At 39.9% G+C, this 21,288-nt stretch overlaps 1 protein-coding gene and 1 long non-coding RNA gene across 3 annotated transcripts in view; one reads left to right on the forward strand and one right to left on the reverse strand.

Moving 5' to 3' along the window:
- Positions 1–13,461, reverse strand: part of dapk1 (death-associated protein kinase 1) — a 94,103-nt gene extending 80,642 nt beyond the window's left edge. The window contains exons 1-2 of one of the 2 annotated variants that reach the window (XM_008276411.1): positions 13,335–13,461; positions 12,486–12,675 (exon numbers count right to left, since the gene is read on the reverse strand). In XM_008276411.1, coding sequence (XP_008274633.1) covers positions 12,486–12,547 — 62 coding nt within the window. In that variant the 5' untranslated portion in view covers positions 12,548–12,675; positions 13,335–13,461. Of the gene's footprint in view, positions 1–12,485; positions 12,676–13,319 lie in introns of both variants that reach the window. The other variant, XM_008276413.1, reaches the window with a different exon arrangement.
- On the forward strand, positions 704–21,103 carry LOC103353428 (uncharacterized). The gene is made up of 3 exons (XR_520003.1): positions 704–714; positions 2,816–2,823; positions 19,640–21,103. It is a non-coding gene; the product is annotated as an uncharacterized LOC103353428 (long non-coding RNA).
- The last annotated feature ends 185 nt before the right edge of the window (positions 21,104–21,288 follow it).

Raw genomic sequence — 21,288 nt, forward strand, 5'->3', positions numbered from 1 at the left:
AAACATGTTTGCACGCACATTTCTGACACCTTATTAGCAAATCCTTCAGACATACATGTGCAAGAAAACACATATATCACGGCCATGGAAACACTGAGTAGCTTCATACCTTGAGGACTGAGGATTGTTACTTCCTATGGAGCTTAAGAGTACACATGGGAATGGACACAGAAGTTCACCAGAGATGCAGTCATCTGTGCCAGCTGGGCCAGGCAGAATTTGCTTTTGTGTACAGCACAGACTATGCTTGTTGTCCTAAAGCTCTCCAATTCCACCGAATGTCAGGGCTGACCTAAAAACCCCCCACTTCTTTAGGCAGATCTTGCTCTAAAATGGGGCCTGAGAAATAAATTACATTCAGGATGGAAACTTGCCTTGATACTAAAATTAGAAACTTTTAAATATTGATAATGTCTCATGAAGACAGAAAACTTCTGGCAACTTAAAGCTTTTTTGGCTGTTTAGATGAGGTGCACCCACACAGGGCAGGTGGTTCATTTGGTCAACAAAGCTGGAAGCTACACTAAACAAAGATGGAAATTACCAGGAACAAAGGCTACATCTACAAAAAACTATAGTGACCTCTGTTCAGACAAGTGTTTTAGCACCATTTTAGAAATAATCTCCATCCTTATTGACACCCTCACTAAAATCTGAAAATCCACTGGGCATGCACATGCTGGTGTAAACAGAAAACAGAGGGTTTGTTGCTTAGTTGTAGATAATACTCTGGAGTAGGTGGCAAAAGCAAAACGTTCAGAGATATCCTTGTTTGCACTGACAAGAAGGAGGAGCTGCTTCTGAAAGTATGTAAGTGTCACCAATCACATAAAGACATTTGACATCTGACCCAATCAGAAAGCAAATGTGGCTGTCTACTGGGCGCAAATGTAGCAAAAGTTACACATCTAAAAGCAAAGAAAGTATTAATGTGGACATAGAAAAGTGAAATACTTGAGTAATCAGTGAGGCTCTCAACGAATCACTTACTGTACAACCTAAAGTAACATTCCAATGCACCAGGATCACACAAAGCAATCATTTTGAAACCCAAAACACTCAAGCTTTTCTCCTGCTGTTATTCATTTTAAAACATATATACTTAGATCGCCCAAGTGTGGCTCCTATAACAAGACATAAAACAGCATTTGCTATTTTATGACTATATCTGAATGAAACTATTTTGGACAAATGACAGTTTTGTAATGGCAGAACCAGCGCAGTCATGCAGTCTTGTGTCTTCAATGCAACAGCTATCTGTAACGAAAGAAAAGTTTCCCAAGCAGAGAGCAAACAGAGCCAGTCTGCTCAGTCCTTCAGGCTGCACTGCTCCAGTCAGAAAAGCCTGAGCCAGACTGAGGCTTTAGATAATATATTCATGTGTACAATGGTTATACTTAAAGCTTCCCCAATATCTTTCAACAATGATATTTAATCGTCTTGACGATTAATGACATTTTGCTTTTCGTGTGAAATTATCTTGGGTTCAAAATCATGCAAAAAAAAAAAAAAGGTTTCATCCATCAGAGAGCGCAGAGGGTGCAAAAAAGCCTCTCCATGAGTAAAGGAGTAGACACCTTCTTATGAAAAGGGTACAAGTAATATTGCACTTATAACAAGGAAATGACGAGTGTGTCAAAATTACAGTTCATTCTTTGTTGTTAATAATCAACAAAGACGGGAAACATAAAACATGCAGTGGGACAGCAGTTGGATGCAGCTTTTGGAAAGAAACCTGCCTACTGTCTTGACTCCCTGTATGCACTCGCTGGCAGAAGTGAATATGCTCGCAGGCCTAACACTGCTGACGGTTAACTACCGCTTACATATTTTGTTTTGAACATCCCAAAACACACCCACATGAATTTTAGGATGTATGCATACAAACAAGCACACACACACACACACTACACATCCATCATCAAACAGACACAGCTCTGGTTCTCCACAAGGTACCATGCTGATTATAATTTTGTCTAAGTCTATTTAACACAAGCATCCCCTTTTGGGGTATTTCAGGGAAGGACAGTTAATGATAAACAAAAAATCTTCTAAATAATCCTCTGAACTCCTAAAACCTGCCACTGGGTTTGAAAGGCATGCTACTATTTAAAAAGATGTCCCAAATTAAACCATTTAACAGAGCCAGAAAATGTCCAGCTGTCCATAAACTAAAGGCGTGCAACCTCCATTTTTAACAAGGAAAATTACCCAAATCTAAGCTTAAAGTTAGGACATTATTATATTATTAAATGTGTTTCATTTTTTAAAAATCCCCCATAATAAATAATTTGCATCAAAGTCTGTAAAAAACAGAAAAATCTGTGCACCATCACATAATTGAGAAGCCATGACTAACACAGTAGCGATCGGCAGTCCATCCATCCATCCATCATCTATATACTGCTTAATCCCCATTAGGGTTGCAGGGGGGCTGGAGCCTATCCCACCTGACTCAGGGTGAAGGCAGGGGACACCCTGGACAGGTCACCAGTCCATCACAGGGCTACACTTAGAGACAGACAACCAAGCACACTCACACTCACACCTACTGACAATTTAGAATCATCAATTAACCTTAACGTGTTTTTGGACCTTGTGGGAAGAAGCAGGAGAACCCGGAGAGAACCCACGCTGCACGGTGAGAACATGCAAACTCCACACAGAAAGATCCCGGGTGTCCTCACTGGGACGCAAACCGGGGATCTTCTTGCTGCGAGGCAATGGTGCTAACCACCGCGCCACCCTACAGCCCCCGTGATAAGCAGTCATGTGACAAAAAAATCAGAACTATTCAGCTGAAATGCAGGAACAGAGCAGATAGTAGACAAGGACGGAGGAAAAATGTAGTAGTCAAATACAATTTACATACTACAATCCTCTACTCTCTGGGTGGCTGTGGCTCGGGTGGCAGATCAAGTTGACCAATAATCACAAGACAATCAATCAATTATTTATGGGATTAGAACTTCATCATACTGCACAAAAGATATTTTCAGTTTTCTTTACTTCTAGCCATGGTTGTGCTGTTTCCATAGAAGTACAAGAATTCATATTGCAATGAAAAATAAGCCCACAGTGATTAAAAATGTGACAGAAGCAAAAAGAACACCCAGACACTGCTTGATGTTTCACAGCAACAACAGAAACCAACATATGCACAGTAATTTCGTGGCTGTTTGTACGTTTTCAGCTGTAAGTCAGGTTTAAGTTATGAAATCGGGTTTAATTGTGCCACATAACAAAAACTGCTTCTCGTTTGTTTCGTAAATATAGTCTCATAGTGAGTGCTGCTTCCTCCCAGGGAAATGTCTTGTATGTAAGTGGGCGAGAATTTGCGATAAGAGAATAGATATTCCAAAAAAATCACATCGGAAGGAGCGTTACATAACAAACTTACACCTTGTGAATGCATTACAGAAGAGCTACAGTGGACAATCCCTTTCAAATGAAACTATTCTGGGCTGAGAGTGGATGCAAGCGCTCCATGTAAACCTACAGTTTTCTGAAGTGTGGCCATCACATTCATTACTGTTAATAGCAGGAGAACAGAGCCAGCGACAGGGTACTAGCAAGACTGAAAAAGTAGCACAAGTAGGATGATAGACAGAGAAGTGGAAAGTTGTCTTTCTCTGACGTGTATAGCCCCTCAGTCTCCATGCTTGACTGCCTGCAGATCTCTCCTAATTGACCACAAAGGATTGTATCCCCCCCCTCCCCGCGACCACCAACACAACTTCCAACATACACGTGTTTGCGCACACACACATTCACACACCGTGTCGAGCCCCTGGCATTCACCCGCTAACACAGTTGGCAGGAATCCAATTATCCTCCATTGACTGCAGAGATTAATTGAAAATAACTCATTACGCTCCTCGAGGACATTCCAAATGAGTCAGATTTCAATTTGACTTGTAAGCTGACCGCAATTTGAAGAGTCTGACTGGAGCTATCACAGAGCTTAAGTCATCTACACAAGAGTGGCCTTCAAGACACAGACAGAGAGCGAAGACAAGAAAAAAAAAAATCCAACTATAAACCTAAACCCTGCAGGAAAACCAACTTTCAAGGAGCACAACCGTTCTCAGTTCTTACTTTTTTTTGTTTTTCTTTTTCCAGCATGTCTCTTTTTCATGATGATCTAGAGGTCACAGGAATCTTATCATGCCACTATGACTCATAAACTCCCTACTACTGCTAGATTATGTTGGCAAAAGACAGACTGAAGCTCGGTGTGCTGTTGTGCTCAGCGTACTCAGTGCTGCAGATAAGTGTGTCAGCTAAATGAATAAAATGTAAATACATGCAGGAAGGTGGCTACCAAGGAAACGTGTTCTGTGACGTTATCCTTCCATGATCATTATGACTGGCGTCCTTTTATACAAACAACTCAGTTTGACCTCTTGACCCCAGCTGTGAAAGCTTTTTTCAGTTTGTCATCAGTGTTTTTGTCGTAACTGGGAGCAGATTGACTAAAAATGTGTTGATTTTATTCCCTTATACATTCGACAGTTGATGATTTCTAACATAAGAACACATTTATGACTAGATGTTAGAAGGTTTATCCTCTTGCAGCAAATACAGCACAAAAAAGTTTCCAGAGTAAAGAGGGAAAATGGGGATGAAATGCAAATGACCCCATTGTATGAGGCTGCAACACATCTGATGCCAACAGTAAACACTGGGCAGATATTTTGATGCGACGGATCACAAAGCTCACTGTTCTGATCTTCTCACAGCTTCTGCGTCATGGATCGGAGCGCTTTTGGATGAGCAAAAACAAATCTTGCCACAACTATAACTGTAAACTGTATTTACGTGTCTTGTTTATGTGAACACCAGAGCTGCAGTGATTTTGATTTTGATTTGAGTATCTTTTAAGAAAAAAAAAAGTTGTTAAATCAGAATATTTTCTGGTTTCTTTACTCCACCATGATGGTACACTGAATGTCACTGGGTTGTGACCAAAACAAGATTTTTCAGGACATCATTTTGAATGTTGAAACACTGATGAACATTTTCCACGGCTTTCTAATAATTTACATACCAAACAGCTAAATCGAATAATCAAGAAAACAATCATTAGTGCAGCCTGAGTGAACACCTTGCCTTGTATTTTGTCACTGCACCTTAAGATTTGGGGAAATATTCCTCACTGAGGCAGCGTTATGTTTTCAATGCAATGTGTTTTTCTATAAGGAGGATGACACAAAACTGTGTTGTGAATTTTAATGATACTTGATGGAGAGGTGGAACTTTGCCACTTCAATTTTGGTGCAGATCCAAATCACTTTCTTTAAAAAAAGCAGTTAGTGGATTACTGTGTTCTTAGATTGCACTGCAGTTACTATAAAAAGTGACAGCAGCAGCAAAGCAATGGTTACACTTTGCGGTCTATTTGCATATCGAACTGTTGGGTGGAATTCTGTACAGTGATTATGGATCACCTGTGCTCCGATACACGGCTAATCTTTGATTCTAAGTGATAATTGTTAGATCGTTTCTGCACTGCATCCTCCACAGTTCATGTGTCCATCAGCTGTCCAGCTCTTCAGCGATGTCTTTGTCCTCTGGACTGTTAACACAGTTTGAGCTTCTATAGGTGATGAGCTTGTCTCTGACTTTCCATTCAGCCACACTATGGGACTATCACCACTCATAGCTATTCATTTCAAATACATCACAGTGGAAATTAAAAAGCCTCCTGCGTGCTACAGGATTGTGCCTAATAGACATTTTTCATTAAGTGGGTAAATCACTACTGTATTAAATCCATCTCCATCGCTCTCAGGCAAAACAGGCATCAGCTTATAAGGAGATGACAACCCTTACAGATTACAGCCATTTAATTCAAAGCAGGAACTAATATGACATAATTCAGTCATAGTGTGTAAACTCTGCATTTCCTCCTTTCCCAGTGTTATAATTTAAACTACATCAAATCAAACCTATCTTATTACACTAATAGTAGTCCAAGAGCCATGCCAGTACTAATGCACTCAAAGGAAAAGCCTTGAAATCAGAGTTGGCGATGGAAAAATAAATGTGCAGTTGCATTTATGCGACAGTGCGGCCGCTCCCAGGGGTCGAGGGGGTGGAGTGGGCTGGGGTGGATGAGTGGCAGGTCTCATCAAGGCCACTCCTGCTACCCAGACTGCCCCTCCACCCAATAATGTAACCAAGGGTAGGGGGGGCAAATCTAGGTCAGTAGCCGGGGCACTGTCTGCATGCGAGGCATTGCTGGTGCTGGTGTGTTACAAAAAAAAAAAAAAAAAAAAGGATGTCACAGTTTGCTGCAGTGAATACTCTGTAGATTTATTTTTAAGTGCCTCCATAAAGACCACTGGTTTCATGAGGGAAAAAAAGAATTCTAAATGATATCGCCTTTTAATACAGGAACCCATGTGGATGTCTTGCATATAATCCTATTTTGTATTCATAGGAATTTGTCTTTGGGGTGATTTTCGCAGCAGAGTAACCCAAATGCAGTCTCAGCTTAATGCTTTTTACGTTCATTTGCATTGCAGAAATCTTTGTCAAAAACACACCCACCCCTCCTCCTCTACGCGCAACCACACACATACACACAGACACACACACACAGCATAGACACAAAAGGAGGGCCAACTGGTAGGGAGCCACGCAGCGGTCAGATTAATGCAGACTAATGACAGAGGCAGAGCACTGCGAAAATATGCAAAGTGTAAACCTGCCCCGTGGACCAGATGAAAGGCGCACACCAAATGGATTCCACAGTCGGTTAATGTCATTTTACTCAGGCAGAAAGTGGCTGAGTCAGCTGGTCTCCTAATAAATGACAACATGGAAACTGAAGTTTTTTTCATGAAGGCTTCAATGCTTCTTTTTAACCAAGCTGAGCTAATCCTAAATTCATTCTGAAAGATCAGATATCAGGCAGTCAGCGTCAGATACCACTAACATAATGGCAGCTTTTTCTCTGGTAACAGCAATGGCAAATACTCCATAAAACCTGCAATTACACCTTATTTTCTCTGCACATCCTCCCCTTTATCAAAATTATCTCTTGATTGTAAAGCTGTAAAGTGACCCAGATTTTGCACTATCCCAAAACAACAAGAGGAGAGTCATTTGAGAGCTGCTTCATCAAATCAGAGCTTAATTGGTATGGGCTTTGGTTTAAAGGTTTTCAGTGATATTATGGTTCAGAAGATGTATTAAAAGCACTCATAGAAATAAAACCTGAAGGTAAACAGTGCATATCTCTTGCAAAAAACAGGATCTATACTGTATCTTTAGAAATAAGTATTATTTCCATTAATCAATTAACTGTTCAGTCACATAAATGTTAAAGTTCCAGTGCCGATGGGGAATATCTTCTACATCTTATTTTTGTATGACCAACCAAAAAAACTCTTGAATTTTCAATTTCGCAATGATGTACAACAGAGAATGTTTGCAATTTTTGCTTTAAAAACACCTTAACGATCAAACTGTTGGAAAAAGTTGCAGGTTAACTGCCTGATGCTCACTTGCTGCTCTACAACACAATAAATGCACTATGTAACAGCGTAACTATACAAACTATAAGTTCCGGGAGCCCTGTGGGGAAAAAAACTGCAGATTACAGAGGCCCCAAGGTAAGAGTATTTTTATCCCTGCAGCTTGACAGCCACGCACTTTATCACCACTATTAAAACTTTAAACACTTTAACGATGCTTCACTCTTCACTTAGCCATCATTTTGAGTAGGCATCAAATAGGAGACCCTTTGAGATGCCAGCAACTGTAATGTCTTCAGTAATTCCCTGCTGATCGGAGGCATGAAGTGAGAATTTTCTGCCAATCTGTGAGGCAATTAGAGCGATTGTCTGAGCACAGATGTGGTCAGTGCTTGACTTTTCAGAGGAAAGGGTTTGGAGGAGATCAGCAGCAGTGGCAATTTCAGTCAGAAGAGCGGCGATACAGACTAACTGCCCACTTTTTGGACACAATTCAAAAGGGAGAATTTGACCACTGATGCATTTGCCTTTGGGATTATCACACTTTCTTCAGTGCAGCTCTGCAAGTAACAACTTGATGCCTGCTCTGGAGGCTCAACAGCTAACCCGCTGTGACACCAGCAATTCTCTGCATGACACTTCACTTTGCACTTCTAATAATTCCATTTCTCTGAGTTGCCTTCTGTAAGGCTTGAAAAATTGGCCAAGTTATCACACACGTAAACACACTGCTCAGAGAAAGCTGAGAAAGACTGACTGAGATCATGAGGTGATTAAATCAAGATCAAACAATCATTCTGAAAAATATGAAGACTTGAAAGGCTTCGCAATGTTTCTAGTGGCCGCAGAGACGTTTTGAGGTAGGATTATATAAGATCGGAGCATAAATGTGGCCTAAAAACACAATCTTTTTGCTCAGTTCTACAGCTGTATTGCCTTTTCAACAGCCTCCTCTTTATTATACTGCTTACATGCTCACTGTGGCTAGACACTAATGAAGGTTAGATGCTTGGTTTCACCAGGCATCACTCCTGCGAGGCATCTATTCCTAAGCAGGCAGTGTCGGTGTCAGTGAAAGGATAAAGTCACTGCTTGGTTGATTTCCAATTTTCCCATTTTGCCAAACTAAATGGGCCTCAATCCAAGTCCAGCCAGCGTCAGGCCTGAAGTACAGTCAGATCAAAAGCCTCTCTGTCTGTAAGCGTGCGAGGCTCTATAGCGCAGGTCAGGCTGCCAAGGAAAAGAAAGACGCACAAGCTTTCATCATTAACTAACGCCGGCTTATCCCAAAGGTCACAGGAGTTTAGGTATGCAAATGAATACTTGAGGAAAAAGTTGTAAACACTGCATGACCATAGTAATTCCTGTATCCTTTTCTTTACTGTTTTCTGTGAGGCTTTCCTTGTGCAGTAACTCTGATCCTGCAAACTCTCTTAACTGCATGCAGAGGTGCTCATTTGTGATGACTAACAAAATCAATGCCCCCAAGTAGGCCAGCACAATTAATCGAGTATTAATCATGACCACGATTTTGGCTTCTTTTTTGGATTTTGACATGATTCACCGCAATATTGACATTTAAAATACTCACTTCACTCAAAAAAAACAACCCGTGCAGATAAAATCAGATTAGCTTGGGTAAATCTGACATTACAACATCTTACTTCATTCTTTTTCAAGTGATTTGTGGTTGTACACCTGTCTGAGTTGCTACACTGCAGTAACTGAGTGGAGACTCGAGGCTTCTCTGCGCATAGCCGGCTAGCTCGTGTCTACTGTTGCTTGCATTTAGGGAGGTTTGGTAAATTGTAGTGTCTGTAAAAAGCAGATGTTCAACGAGTGAGGCATTTTTGACACAATCTCAATATTGGTCATAAATAATTTTGGTCATAATTGTCCAGCCCTACCCTTAACTTGGCGCAAAACGTTGCTCAAAACATAAATAAAGTTTATCTCCTGATTTTGGACATCAGCAGTTGAAAATAGAACATAGTCAGTAGTCTCAAGAGTGCAGATTTCAAAAATTAGAAAGCTGTTGTGAATTTTGTGTCATTAGACCATAGCCATACTGTTAAATACACAAAGAAGGGATGATTTTACATGAAATCTCGATCATCTCTGGCTGGGAGAGGAGAAAAATAACTCACCAACTCTCTTCAAGTTCACTTAAATCCCCAGTACACACAAACACTGAACAAATGTGCTGCAAACAAGCTGCATGTCTTGTAGAGCCAATGACATATCAATCACTTCTGTTCATGAGTAGATAGTACTGGATGTATTTTCAAACTCTGGCTGATGCTAAATATCCAGTGTACCTTGAGCTTCCCCCAAGTCATGCATAATTCTTCTCTCTCATAAAGAAATGAAATCCTTCCAAAGGCGACTTGTGCAATACTCTATCTGGGCTGCGCTCCACTGGAACACACTCAAAATAGAAGCGTGTATGGATGCTTTTATTACAGGAGTGAGACTTTTTTTTTTTTAGTATTTACTATATTTCAACACTCCAAATGTTGGAAAATTGTGGTTATCACACTACAATGACAGACAACTTGCTTGAAGCTCTCTATTCTCCTACTCAAACCACAGCAGGGAACAGATCCTGATGGTGGTGCGATCGCTCTCATGTAGCCGTCTCTTTACCTCCAGACAGAAATTCAATCCTATTACATAGAGCTCCCCAATCGTCTCTATTACCAAAGTATCACAGTGAAGCAGTCTGCTCTGACCTACAGTGCAGGAAGGTGAGCTGCAGAAGGAACAGCAGAGATGCCATAAAGGCCCCGCAGACCAGAAAACAACTGGTTGATTATTACAAATGAGGTGTACCGGTGTCACTTTGATAATCATCAAGATCTATTCTCATGTTTCTGACAAGCAAAGGAGAAGCCATCAGCGATTCACTGTTGTGACAAATACACCCTCGCTGGAGTTATTTCTACCTTAATAATTATGTCAGGCTTACAACAAGACAGCCACCTGTTTTCACACTGTGGTTTCGTATTTAACAGGACAGCACAGCAAATCAAGGATATCACTCACTCTGCAGCCTTCACGGAGCCACTCTGCTCTGTCATTTAGGCAACTTTCCAGACAACAAACAACCCGACTATCCTGTAAACGGACTCCAGTATACATTTGTCAGACGGATGCATCTGTATTCACCACCTTAACTCCCACTGTCAGCATCCACCTTTGACCAAACATAAATTGAATGAAGTGAAACCAGGATGTAAATCCTCTCCCTGTAAAGACGCACAGTGATATCATCAATGCCCTCGCGCAATAAATCTCCCTGAAGAGGCAGCTACAGTAACAAACGCTCACCGCTTCATCACTGCCAACGATGCATTATGGACTGCATTAATCAAAGCCTATCAGATTCACTCACAGAGGGGGGATGCATGTCCTGACGGCTACACACAGGCACAGTGTGTGTGCATGCATGCATGAGTGAGAGTATGCATCATGTGCATAGGCGTAGATTACGACTAAGCAGGGGTCTGGGTGTCCTCCCCTAGGAAATTTTGTCCACTAAACACTTAATTTCCTGCATTCTTGTGATTGTTTATGCAGCAATATGTGCCTTTTATGCATCAGTTTATAGAGGAAAAGGAAAATTCAGACACAAAATGAGTGAAAGTTTGAGGGTTTTCAAATGTATAAATTCTAAATATTGAAAGAGATGTATCTCCTGCATCCCCTGTGAAATCTATGCCCACGAATGGACTCAAATTGCCTATATGCAAAGTTGCAACATGGCATCTTATGAACACCCATAAGACTACACTAGTTGGGCTCCATGATATATCATTTTACCATCAACATTTGCAGGAAGTGCAAAGCTGATACTAACAGAAAGATTGCACAGATCTAATTTGTTACAAGAGAAGTCTCTTTGATAGAATATAATTAACTCCGATTTAAAGGTTTTTCACTATATAGACAAGATAAAGAGTTTATTTACATGCAGCCTGCACAAGTGCACAGCAAAATGAGCGATGATAGGAAACCAGCAATGAAAAAGAAGATTTGGTTGCAAAAAAACTCCCCGCAACATCCGAAAGGAACTACAGAAAGGCTGATGTCGACCAAAAAACAGACAGTCTGTCAGCAGTGTCTTGCAATTGTTGCCACTGCACATAGCAACATGACTAAACCGGCACCACAAAGCTCTGTATGACAAGCGCAAAGTCAGATCTGAATGTCATCCTAAGCAAATAAACCACTTTCGGATGCCTTTGTCAGTGCTGCACCATATGAGCAATGTTCCACAGGGGTCGCACTCGATAAAAGTCTCCAGTAACAAGTGATTTTCCAGGTTTTTTTATATGTATCACAGCATAAAATCCCATCTGTTTCCCCAATACCATGCAGCCCGACTTGCAGCCCCTCATTTCTTTTTAGCTATTGTATGTATTAGACAGCTGAAACACAACATGCTAATTAGTGAGACTTAGGTGTACCAATAAATGGATTTCTTAAACACTATTACTACGGTAAGCCTTAATGCAACTTCAACACCTTCCAAACAGTGATTCAAATCATATCGCAATCCATATTGCAGAAAAACAAAATATCCCAGTGCCGTTATTTTCAAATACCATGTAGCCCTACCCTTCCAGTGTAGGTCTTTTGGTCTTTTAAAACCAATGACATACAATTTGCTAATCAGTGAGCCTTACATGTGCTTATGGGGGGATTTTCTCATTCATGTCTCAAGCCTGCATGCAACTAAGACACTGTATTGTTTCATATTGCAATATATAGCTCAGGAGAGTTAATACCACAGTGTCAGCTTCTCTAACATTGTGCAGCCCTGGTTAAAATGCTCCATGTGAACTGAATATATAACATCTAAATTATCCCTGAGAAAAATCCCCCAGTATCCCTCCTTCCTTCCTCCTCACACCTCAGCCATGAAAAAAGGGGGAAGTTCATGCGCACTAGAAATAAGACACACAGACATAAGTGTAAAGGGAAAAAAAAAACACTTACCTCCCCAGCTCGTCTCCGATTTCATAAAATTCCTCAACATTTTCTGGGTTGAAAACAGTCATGATGTCCAGGCACTTTCCACCTCCAGAGCTCCGAAAACGGCACACCGGCTCTTCACAGCGGCACCATCCCTACCAGCAAGCCTCCGGTCTGGGCAGGGTTGCAGCCACCGATCCTCCTCATGCTAGAGCTTCGCAGATCAACAGGGGGGAGGGACACAGAAACATAGAAAGAAATATTAGAGCAGGGGAAGCTTTAGTGGTGGAGGGGGAAAAAAGAATAAAGGTGGGCGTTTGGTCAACAAAAGGAGCGGAGCGATGAACCTGCAACCTCCGGGGCGCCGTCACGACACCCGGAGCTTTTTCCTTTCCTCTACTCTCCCTCTTCTTCTTTTCCCGGGCAGCTGTTTGAATTATTTGGGGCTGCCAGGTGTAATTTGAGGTTAACACAAGCATAGGTATGTCAGCACCGGCTGGATAGGAATGCAAATAACCCCCAGAGAAAGCTTGGTGTAGCCATGGGAAACACGCTAACCTCCCCCTTTGGGTCCAGCGGGGAAAATGACTGCTGAGTGAAGTCACATCGGCGGCTATCTTCCCGAGGAACCACCGCGGACAGGTGTAACGAAAAAAAACTCGCCCTTCCCTTTTAAAAAAAAAAACTAACCCAACAACCAATATAATACATTAAAGGTGCTTATTTAAAAACCCGAGACTAGCCCGTGTATATTCCCCCCTCGCAGTCTAAGAAATCAACATTAGCTTAGTATGTTTCTGCGACCGTTACTGGCTCTTTCTCGAAGCGACAAAACTGACAGAAATTGGAAAAATGTACCGTAAAGTAGCTCACAGTTTCCCGGTGTGTGTCCCGCCGCCAAACGTGGTCCAGAATTCACGCGTTGTGTTTTTTTCTGTGTGTTTTTGTTGTTGCAGGGAAGCCCGTGACCCGGGTTTGGCTCACGGAAGACAAAATGCTGCCGTGAAACGGGAGAAATCAACGTTAACAATGTAAGGCAGTCTGGTCCTGCCGCTGCGTTCGAGGTCTGCGGGAAATAAGTGGGGGGGAGTCGCCGCTGGAGCGGCCAGACGAGGCTGTGAGGATAGCTCACGTTGTTTGCCGTTAGCGAAAAGATGCCAACACAATTCAGTCAAAAGCAAAACAAATAAATGTTTAAAAAACTATCTTCGCTGTTTTAAGATCAACGCATTTCATTTGCAGATCGTTTGCCACACGGGAATGCTGAGGAAACTGTATTTTCCTACGAGGAAGCTGAAATTGCCGAGTTTTTACGTGCCCCAAAGGCAGCACCGGTGTGTCAGTTCACTCGGTCGCAGGAGGGCAGCAAACCTTTCGCTTTTATTTTAATCACTCCTAAAGTGAGAATTTGTGCCTAAAATACACATTTTAGTCGTTAAAATGAGCAGTTTAGTTCATTTTTGAAAATCTGATATTGTCACTCCAAATTCCAAGTCTTTTTTCTTTAACTTTTTAAATGAATTAAAGTGAACGCATGCTATATTAATAGTTAACATATAAATATCATTTTTTAGAAGATTTCATGATCACAAGTCAGCTTTAGACGTCCAGAACAGTGAATACTTCATTGCTTTATTGTTTTTCTCAACTCCTCCTGTCTTTGGAGCGTTAAAACAGTCTGTATTACTGATATCTGGCACATTTCTCAGTAAAGCAACAATGAAATTACTTTAATTTAGAAAATATCATTGTCTCATAGCAAAACTACAAAGTTCAAGCCAGTTTCTTCATTCTAGTAGTGAAGTCAAATTAAATTACACAACATTTATAGTTAGAATGTAAATCTAATATAAATTGTATGATTACAAATCCACTATTGGACATGTGACACAGTGGAGAGTTCATTGTTTTATTGTTTGCCTCACTTCTCCTTTCTTCTGACTGTTAGAATTGGTTTGGAGATGCTCCCTGATGCACTGATAAATGGCCTTCTTTTGAGAGAACTTTTTTCTGATTGGAGTCTTGTGTTTTTTATTTAGTAAATTCTGTCTCTGCAATGAAGCTGATTTTCTATCTCTCAGTGAACAAAGCCTGATGTATTGATCTTCTAATGGCCATGCACTGCTCCCTGAAAATCCTTCAGTGTAGCCATGATTTGAAGCTGAGAAAGAGCCTCTTTTTTTCAGAAAAACAATCTGATCTCTTGCACAATAGCAATGCTACTTGATGAGCAATGTTCTGCTGAAAACTGAAGGCGCGGTCATATTTCCAACAGATGAACAGTGGCTGCAGATTTATTTATTTTAACAAGCCTCTGAGGAGTCGATCAAATCCACCTGAGTTTTGTTTGAATGCTGCTTCAATGGAAGGACACATCTCAAGGAAATCTGACCTTTTGTGCAAAGGAGTGAATGTCAGAAATATGCTTTAGTTGCACTGCTGTACAAGAAACGGTGCAGAATCTGACATTGCTTTACATGTCAGGGTGTTTCTAAATATTCAAACGTTAAGATTGTTTCCAGGCTAATGCAAAAATATGACAGATTTTCTGTGTGGTCTTAGAATTTTGGATCTTTCTTTACATTTGCTTCAAACAGCTTCCTATCAATCTAATAGAGACTAAATCAAAAAGACTCTTGCTGTACTGTAAAAAGACATTTGTTGGACCAATTTAAATGAATTGCTTCAATCGGTAATGCACAAATCAATTACGTTTATTCAAATTAAGCAATAATATAGCCATTGATTTAAGTTAGATGTACTGAAATCATTTTTTTTAAATGGCAGAAAGTGTAATTTCAAGTTGATAGAGTCCACAAAAGTAAATTGCCAGCAGAAAGGTGAATGACATTCACTTGAACAGATCTTTAATCAAACTTTGTACAGTGAAGCTGAAGAGGCTGCTGTGTTTTGCCAGACACAAAGTTAATAAGAACCAATCATTAACTTACTGTAGATTTACATTACTTGTTACTCACAGAAAAACATCTAATCATATTTGACTGTCTGATTCATAAATACAGTACATGTGACTCTTCCATTTGTAAATCTACACATTATGACAGTTTGGTTGGAATAAACTTGTGTATAAGAATAAATGACTCCCCCTCCATCCCCTCCTTCCTTAGCAGGGGGCTGGAGCCCGTCCCAGCATGCACTGGGAATCTGACAGGTTACACCCTGGTTCATTTACTGAAAAACAAACTTTACAAATTAGAGCAGGAGGCCCCTGTTAACCTCTGGCTCTCTGGGACTCATTATGACTTTGATTGGTATTGTGCATGCTCAGTCAAGGCGAAGTGTTGGAGCGCTGATCTGCTCTGGTCTCCTTCACATGTCTTACTGTACAAACAGGGCTGCAGACACAGTTATTATTTTGATTATTGAATCATCTGTTGCTTATATTGGAGGTGTCATGCATTTTTTTTAAGTGTCAGAAAATAGAGAGAAATGCCCGTTACAAGTTATCCAAAATTGTCAGGGAAACTATGACACTAGAATATAAAATAGTCCAACAACAGCAACATTTCTGAATTGAAATCTTGGCTAAAAAAGTAAATAGGACCATGTAGTACTTGCAAAATGGGCTTATATTGAAAAGAAAAATAAAAGTTCCAACCACTGCTCTGACAGAATACATGTCGTGTAAACCTCGTGACGTGCATTGTTCGGCTTTATGAGCAGACAATGGAGTAGATGTTAGATAACAGACAATAGAAAACGGGTAAAACATGCGGATATGTTGTCCTCTGGCATCCCAAAAATGCTGGAAGAAGATACAATCAAGACATGAAAACAACTAGAAAAGACAACAAAGAAATCTGAATAATAAATACCCCAAAACACAAGACATAATCTTTAATTAAAAGATATTCTATGATAAAAATGTGTTTTTATTAGGTAGCTTGTATTATTGTACAGTTGTGGAGCCCCTAAGGTCCATTTTACTTGTGTGGATGCTCGCAGATGTTCTCTTTGGCACCTCAGATGAAGTTTTCTAGTCATATATGACGCCTATTTCCAGCAACAGCGTCACGCAGTAAACTCGCTCTGTGCACGAGACTGCCATCATGCCTCATAAATCATATTATATTGCATCCTGCACGTACTACAGCTTGTGCATGCAAATAATATAAACGGAACATGTCCTGTTGAAGGGTTAACAAGTCTTTGTCTCTCCTCTGCAGCTCCGGCACAATAAGATTCTTTCGGGATTACACGGTAATTGGAAACATCAGGCTGGTGCTGTTGGATGTTACTGTGTGAAGGAGTGTTACACCATCTGCTGGTGATGAGCCGCATATAAAACAGCATTTACCTGATGTTAAAGTCATATCGCTGTGGTTAATTCCCTGGTTTAATTAGATCAAATTTAATTTTCACATTGACAAGGTGTTAGATGTTGCAAACAGTATTTCATCTTCAGTCCTTTCTGCACAGGAGGGATCTTGCAAAATATCTACATTTGTAATCTTAGCTTCTACCAACATGCAGCAGTGCCCCTGTGCATGTCCATCCTATACACAACTGCTTGCTATGCATCTTTTAGCAACAGTTTTCAGTTTATTCACAGCTGCAAAATGTCACAGATTGTGTGTCAGCAGCAGGCGGCAACAGTTCAAGGTAGTTTATTTGGAAATGCAAAACAGAGCCTCATAGGCAGGCTGGAAGATCGAGTGAAACTACAGAGCAAGCAGAGGTCACAAAGGTCAGAAAAGGCTGAACACAAAACACAATAGAACCTGAGAACGCCTGGATTAGGAGAGCTGCTGTGTTTACTGCAGGGCTGGTGAGGACAGAGGAAGCTGACTGGGGGAGCTGGGAGCAGGTGAGGTGGACAGGAGACAGACTGAGGACATCTGGTGTGTAGGACGGGTGATACAAGGAAGACAAACATGGACTCAAAGCTGAACTGTTGAGAGCTGCTGTTTGAACAGATGGCATTTTCCACAAGTGGAGCCATTATGCTGGTAAACATTTTAAAGCTTTGATTAAGACTTTGTTAGGTTTTGTTAACCTCCACCACCCCGGAGGTCTCTGCACCAGGTCCAGGCTGTTATTACAACACAACCCACCATCATTTTCCAAAGCCCACTAAGCGTGGTGCATTCAGCGCCTGTTATTATAATGATTATAATAATCATTTGTTGCACTTTAATAACATCAGTGTCCTCTGACTCACTGTTTAAAGGCTGTTGTTTATGCTCTGATTCACAGTTCTGATCATGTCGAAGGAAAAATGTCAAATTCTCAGGGAATTTGAGACATCTCACGAAGGCCTAGTGACAAGAATTAAAACGTCGCCTTAGTGTCTGTTATTCAGAGAGCCAAGGGTTGTTCACTTCGGCCTCAGATTTGTGGAGCGGAAACTGATGGAGTTTATAAAGACTGTTGGGGTGGAAATTTAAAAACGTACACTGCTTTTTAACTGCCATTTTTCTTGAATAATTTACTGTTAATTGACTATTTCACAGATCTTTCCTGTTTTGTTCATTACAGAATACACATACAAATTGCAGAATATAAATATTAATTCAGATGTTAATCATAAAAAAAACAAAACAACAATGTTAACCATGAAATTGCCTAAACTACAGTCATAACTATTTATTTTTCTGTACTTAAATCAGAATTTATTAAAAAATAACTTTACAAATATTTGCCATTATTTGAAAGAAACATGATATATATTTTGAATTGAAAAATTATACATAACTTTTTAAGTTATTTGCAGATTTGCCCTGTTTTATTAAATTACAGGTAATATGAGGGAAAATAAATGTAAAAATTAAAAATGCGACAGTACCTCTTACTTTCTACTGGCAGTAAATCAATAAAATAATGCATCTCTTTTTCAAAAAGTATTGAATAAGGTGTAGTACATTATATATTTGAGTAGAACCCCCAGCTCTGTATTACAACACAACCTATATTCAAATTATTGTTTTTTGTCAAAACCAGTTTTAAAGGTTTCACTGCATTCAGGCTGGACAATAACAGAAAAACTCCAGATGCACAAAGTTAAAAAAAAAAAAAGGAGACTGCAGCACATCTTCATCTCACTGGGAAAAACAACATCTGCACACACATCTTCATCTTTTAGATTCATTTTTTTTTTATTGCAGTAAAAACTTTTTGAAGATACAAAATGATACAAAAAAGATAATCAGAAGAGCAGTGCTACAAATCACTCCATTTTCTTTGTTATCAAAAATCCTGTAACAGTTTCAGTCTTCAAGGCAAGAGATGCAAAAAAGTAATCTAATGATAAATATGGAATTTTTACATTATTGCTGCAATTTATTTCTTCATGTACCAAAGAAAAACTGGGGAAAGACCCTCAGTACATTATTGTACTGTGTAGTGGCCACTCTTGTTTCATTTATTCTGCAGACAGAGCTTTGCTGAATAACATTTAAAGGCTCATTTCACCAAATTTGCAACATGAGTTTGCTTCTTCTTGCAAATACTTGACTATGAGCTTGATTTTAAAAACAGAAAACACCTGGGCAGAGTCCAGTTACAGCATCAGTCACAGAAACATGCAAGAAATGTTTCTTCTGCAGACACAAACTTTCCATAAAGAACATTTTACAGCAAATAACAACTGTGCTGTCAGTGGTATAAACCAGCTTCACCACACTGACTTCCAGCATCCAATTCTGGCTGCTGAGCAACAATCTACAAATTCTTAAATAACTCTTCGGTTCAACGCCAGGTTCGAGTTAATACATTCAATTCTGGGCAACAATCGGATGTTCAGCTACAAACACGCAGTTGCTTCAACAAGTTTTCATTTTAACTGACCTAAAGTCAAATATAGGTGGAAAAGTTGCACATCCATGGAGGCATGGGAAAGATAATAAAGGGCATCTATCAAATATTAAACACCATTACTGTACAATTATAAAGTCACTCGGAGTTTCCTTTAAAGCTGTCATGTGAACACTGACATGACATCTGAAATTCCACCTGGCTGTAAAAAAATGTTTGCTTTTGTCAACTGGGCTACGTAAAACTTCTCATATTAATTCTAGGTTGCATAAAAAAATCATTAAGGCAGCATCTGTGTTTTCTTTTTAGTACGTTGAAAGTGGAGAAAAAGACGTGGAAGTAAAGATGCACTGAAACTCTTAATTAGAACCACCAAGCTGATTGTCAAACAGTACAGCGGCGAGCATGACTTTGAAATCATCACAAAGCACAACAGGATCAGATATAATATGAGGTATACATGATTAAGATTTGTACTGCACGATTAAAAGTCTACAGGAATGGTTTAAGTGGTGTTTTTAAGGATCACTATTGGTCAGCTCTGACTGAATGCAGCAAAAACTGCACTGAACATGATCAAACAGACGGTCAAGGACACAAATGTGAACGCGTCCCTGAATGGATTACAGGATCAGCCAGGCAACTCTGTAGTGTGTGTTCAGTGCGATGAACCTCCCAAAACACAGGTAGATGCGGTTGATTTTCCCAAAAGCAAACGGCGTTTTGAAATCCTGATGAGGTGGAAACGTGCATTTTTCTTCTTTGCTATTTCAAAAGTTGCCGCAGGCAAAATCAGACATTCACAGGGAAGCAAAGTCTGCTCACTGCAGGAGCATTTAGGACACATTCTGGTGCCAGTATGGCGCAAAACTCCCGCTAAACTCGGATCTAGACATACATTTTGTGGTCAGAATGGACGGATGCAATATTTATAAAGAACCTGGTTTAGCTTCTCGTTATCATTATTCCTATATGTAAGAATTTAAATAGTAAGAATAAGAGAAAAGATGAAAAGTAGCCTGATTTCAGCAGCACAGAGGATTTGATTTCTTCTTTCTTTTTTGTTTTAGAGTGGTTGGCATCAACAAAGTTCTTGTTTTGAGATCTTTGAGACAAAGTTTATTAGAGTGCATCATCACAGTTTGATGGTGACGGCTGCTTTATTAAAGTGATTAATTGCCTTCATGCATGAATTACACATCAATAAGAGTCTAATTTTCCACATGATTCATGCTGATGAAGACACAGAAAAATAGAAATGCATGGCACAAATACCATATTGTCAAAGTTTTACACCCTGTAGTTTGCATCCTGGATACGTCCACTTTCAGCTGCCACATTCAAAAAGCAACTTTATTAATATGAGGCCACTTGGTAGTAAGGAAAACTTTATGGACGGTTTAGTCATTGCAACTGCTGAATTTTTTTTTTAACAGAAAACAAAGACAAGAGATTAGAATAAGACACTGGAGAGCAAAACGTTTGGGTTGCCAGGTTGTGAAAAATCACTTTTTTTCTGTATCCTTCCACAATCCTGTTGGTTACAGATCACAGATGGATGGACAAGGTCAATCCTCTCCACTTAGAATATCCATTTACATCTAAATTATGCTCCTTGCTTGCATCCACACAAACTGTGGCCGCTTTTCAAAAGACAGATTTTATGCAAAATGCCTTTTCAATGACTCAATAGTTGGTCATATTTGGGGTTTTGTTTGGGCCACTTAAGCATTTTCGGTCACTTTAAACTCACGAAAAGAGTGATAGTCCAATCTCAGGACTTGATATTTGTTCAATCTTTATAAACTATTCAGCATTTTACAAAATTAGGCATTTTATCTTGTGAGCTCCTCAAATTCATCTTGCAATTAATCTTCCAAACCTGCAGACTAAGATCAAGAAGCACTGAAAAGTTATTTAATAATGAGATACATTTATCAGAGAAAGATTTACATCCACTAAAGAGGTTTTCATACCCTGGCAGTCCAAAAGTTTTTTTTAATGATGGCTTGTTTCTTTTCTGTAAATCAATAACTCATTATATTATAACTAT

The sequence above is a fragment of the Stegastes partitus genome, unplaced genomic scaffold (assembly GCF_000690725.1).
Source record: "Stegastes partitus isolate 25-593 unplaced genomic scaffold, Stegastes_partitus-1.0.2 Scaffold71, whole genome shotgun sequence".
In the NCBI taxonomy this organism is placed as follows: domain Eukaryota; kingdom Metazoa; phylum Chordata; class Actinopteri; family Pomacentridae; genus Stegastes; species Stegastes partitus.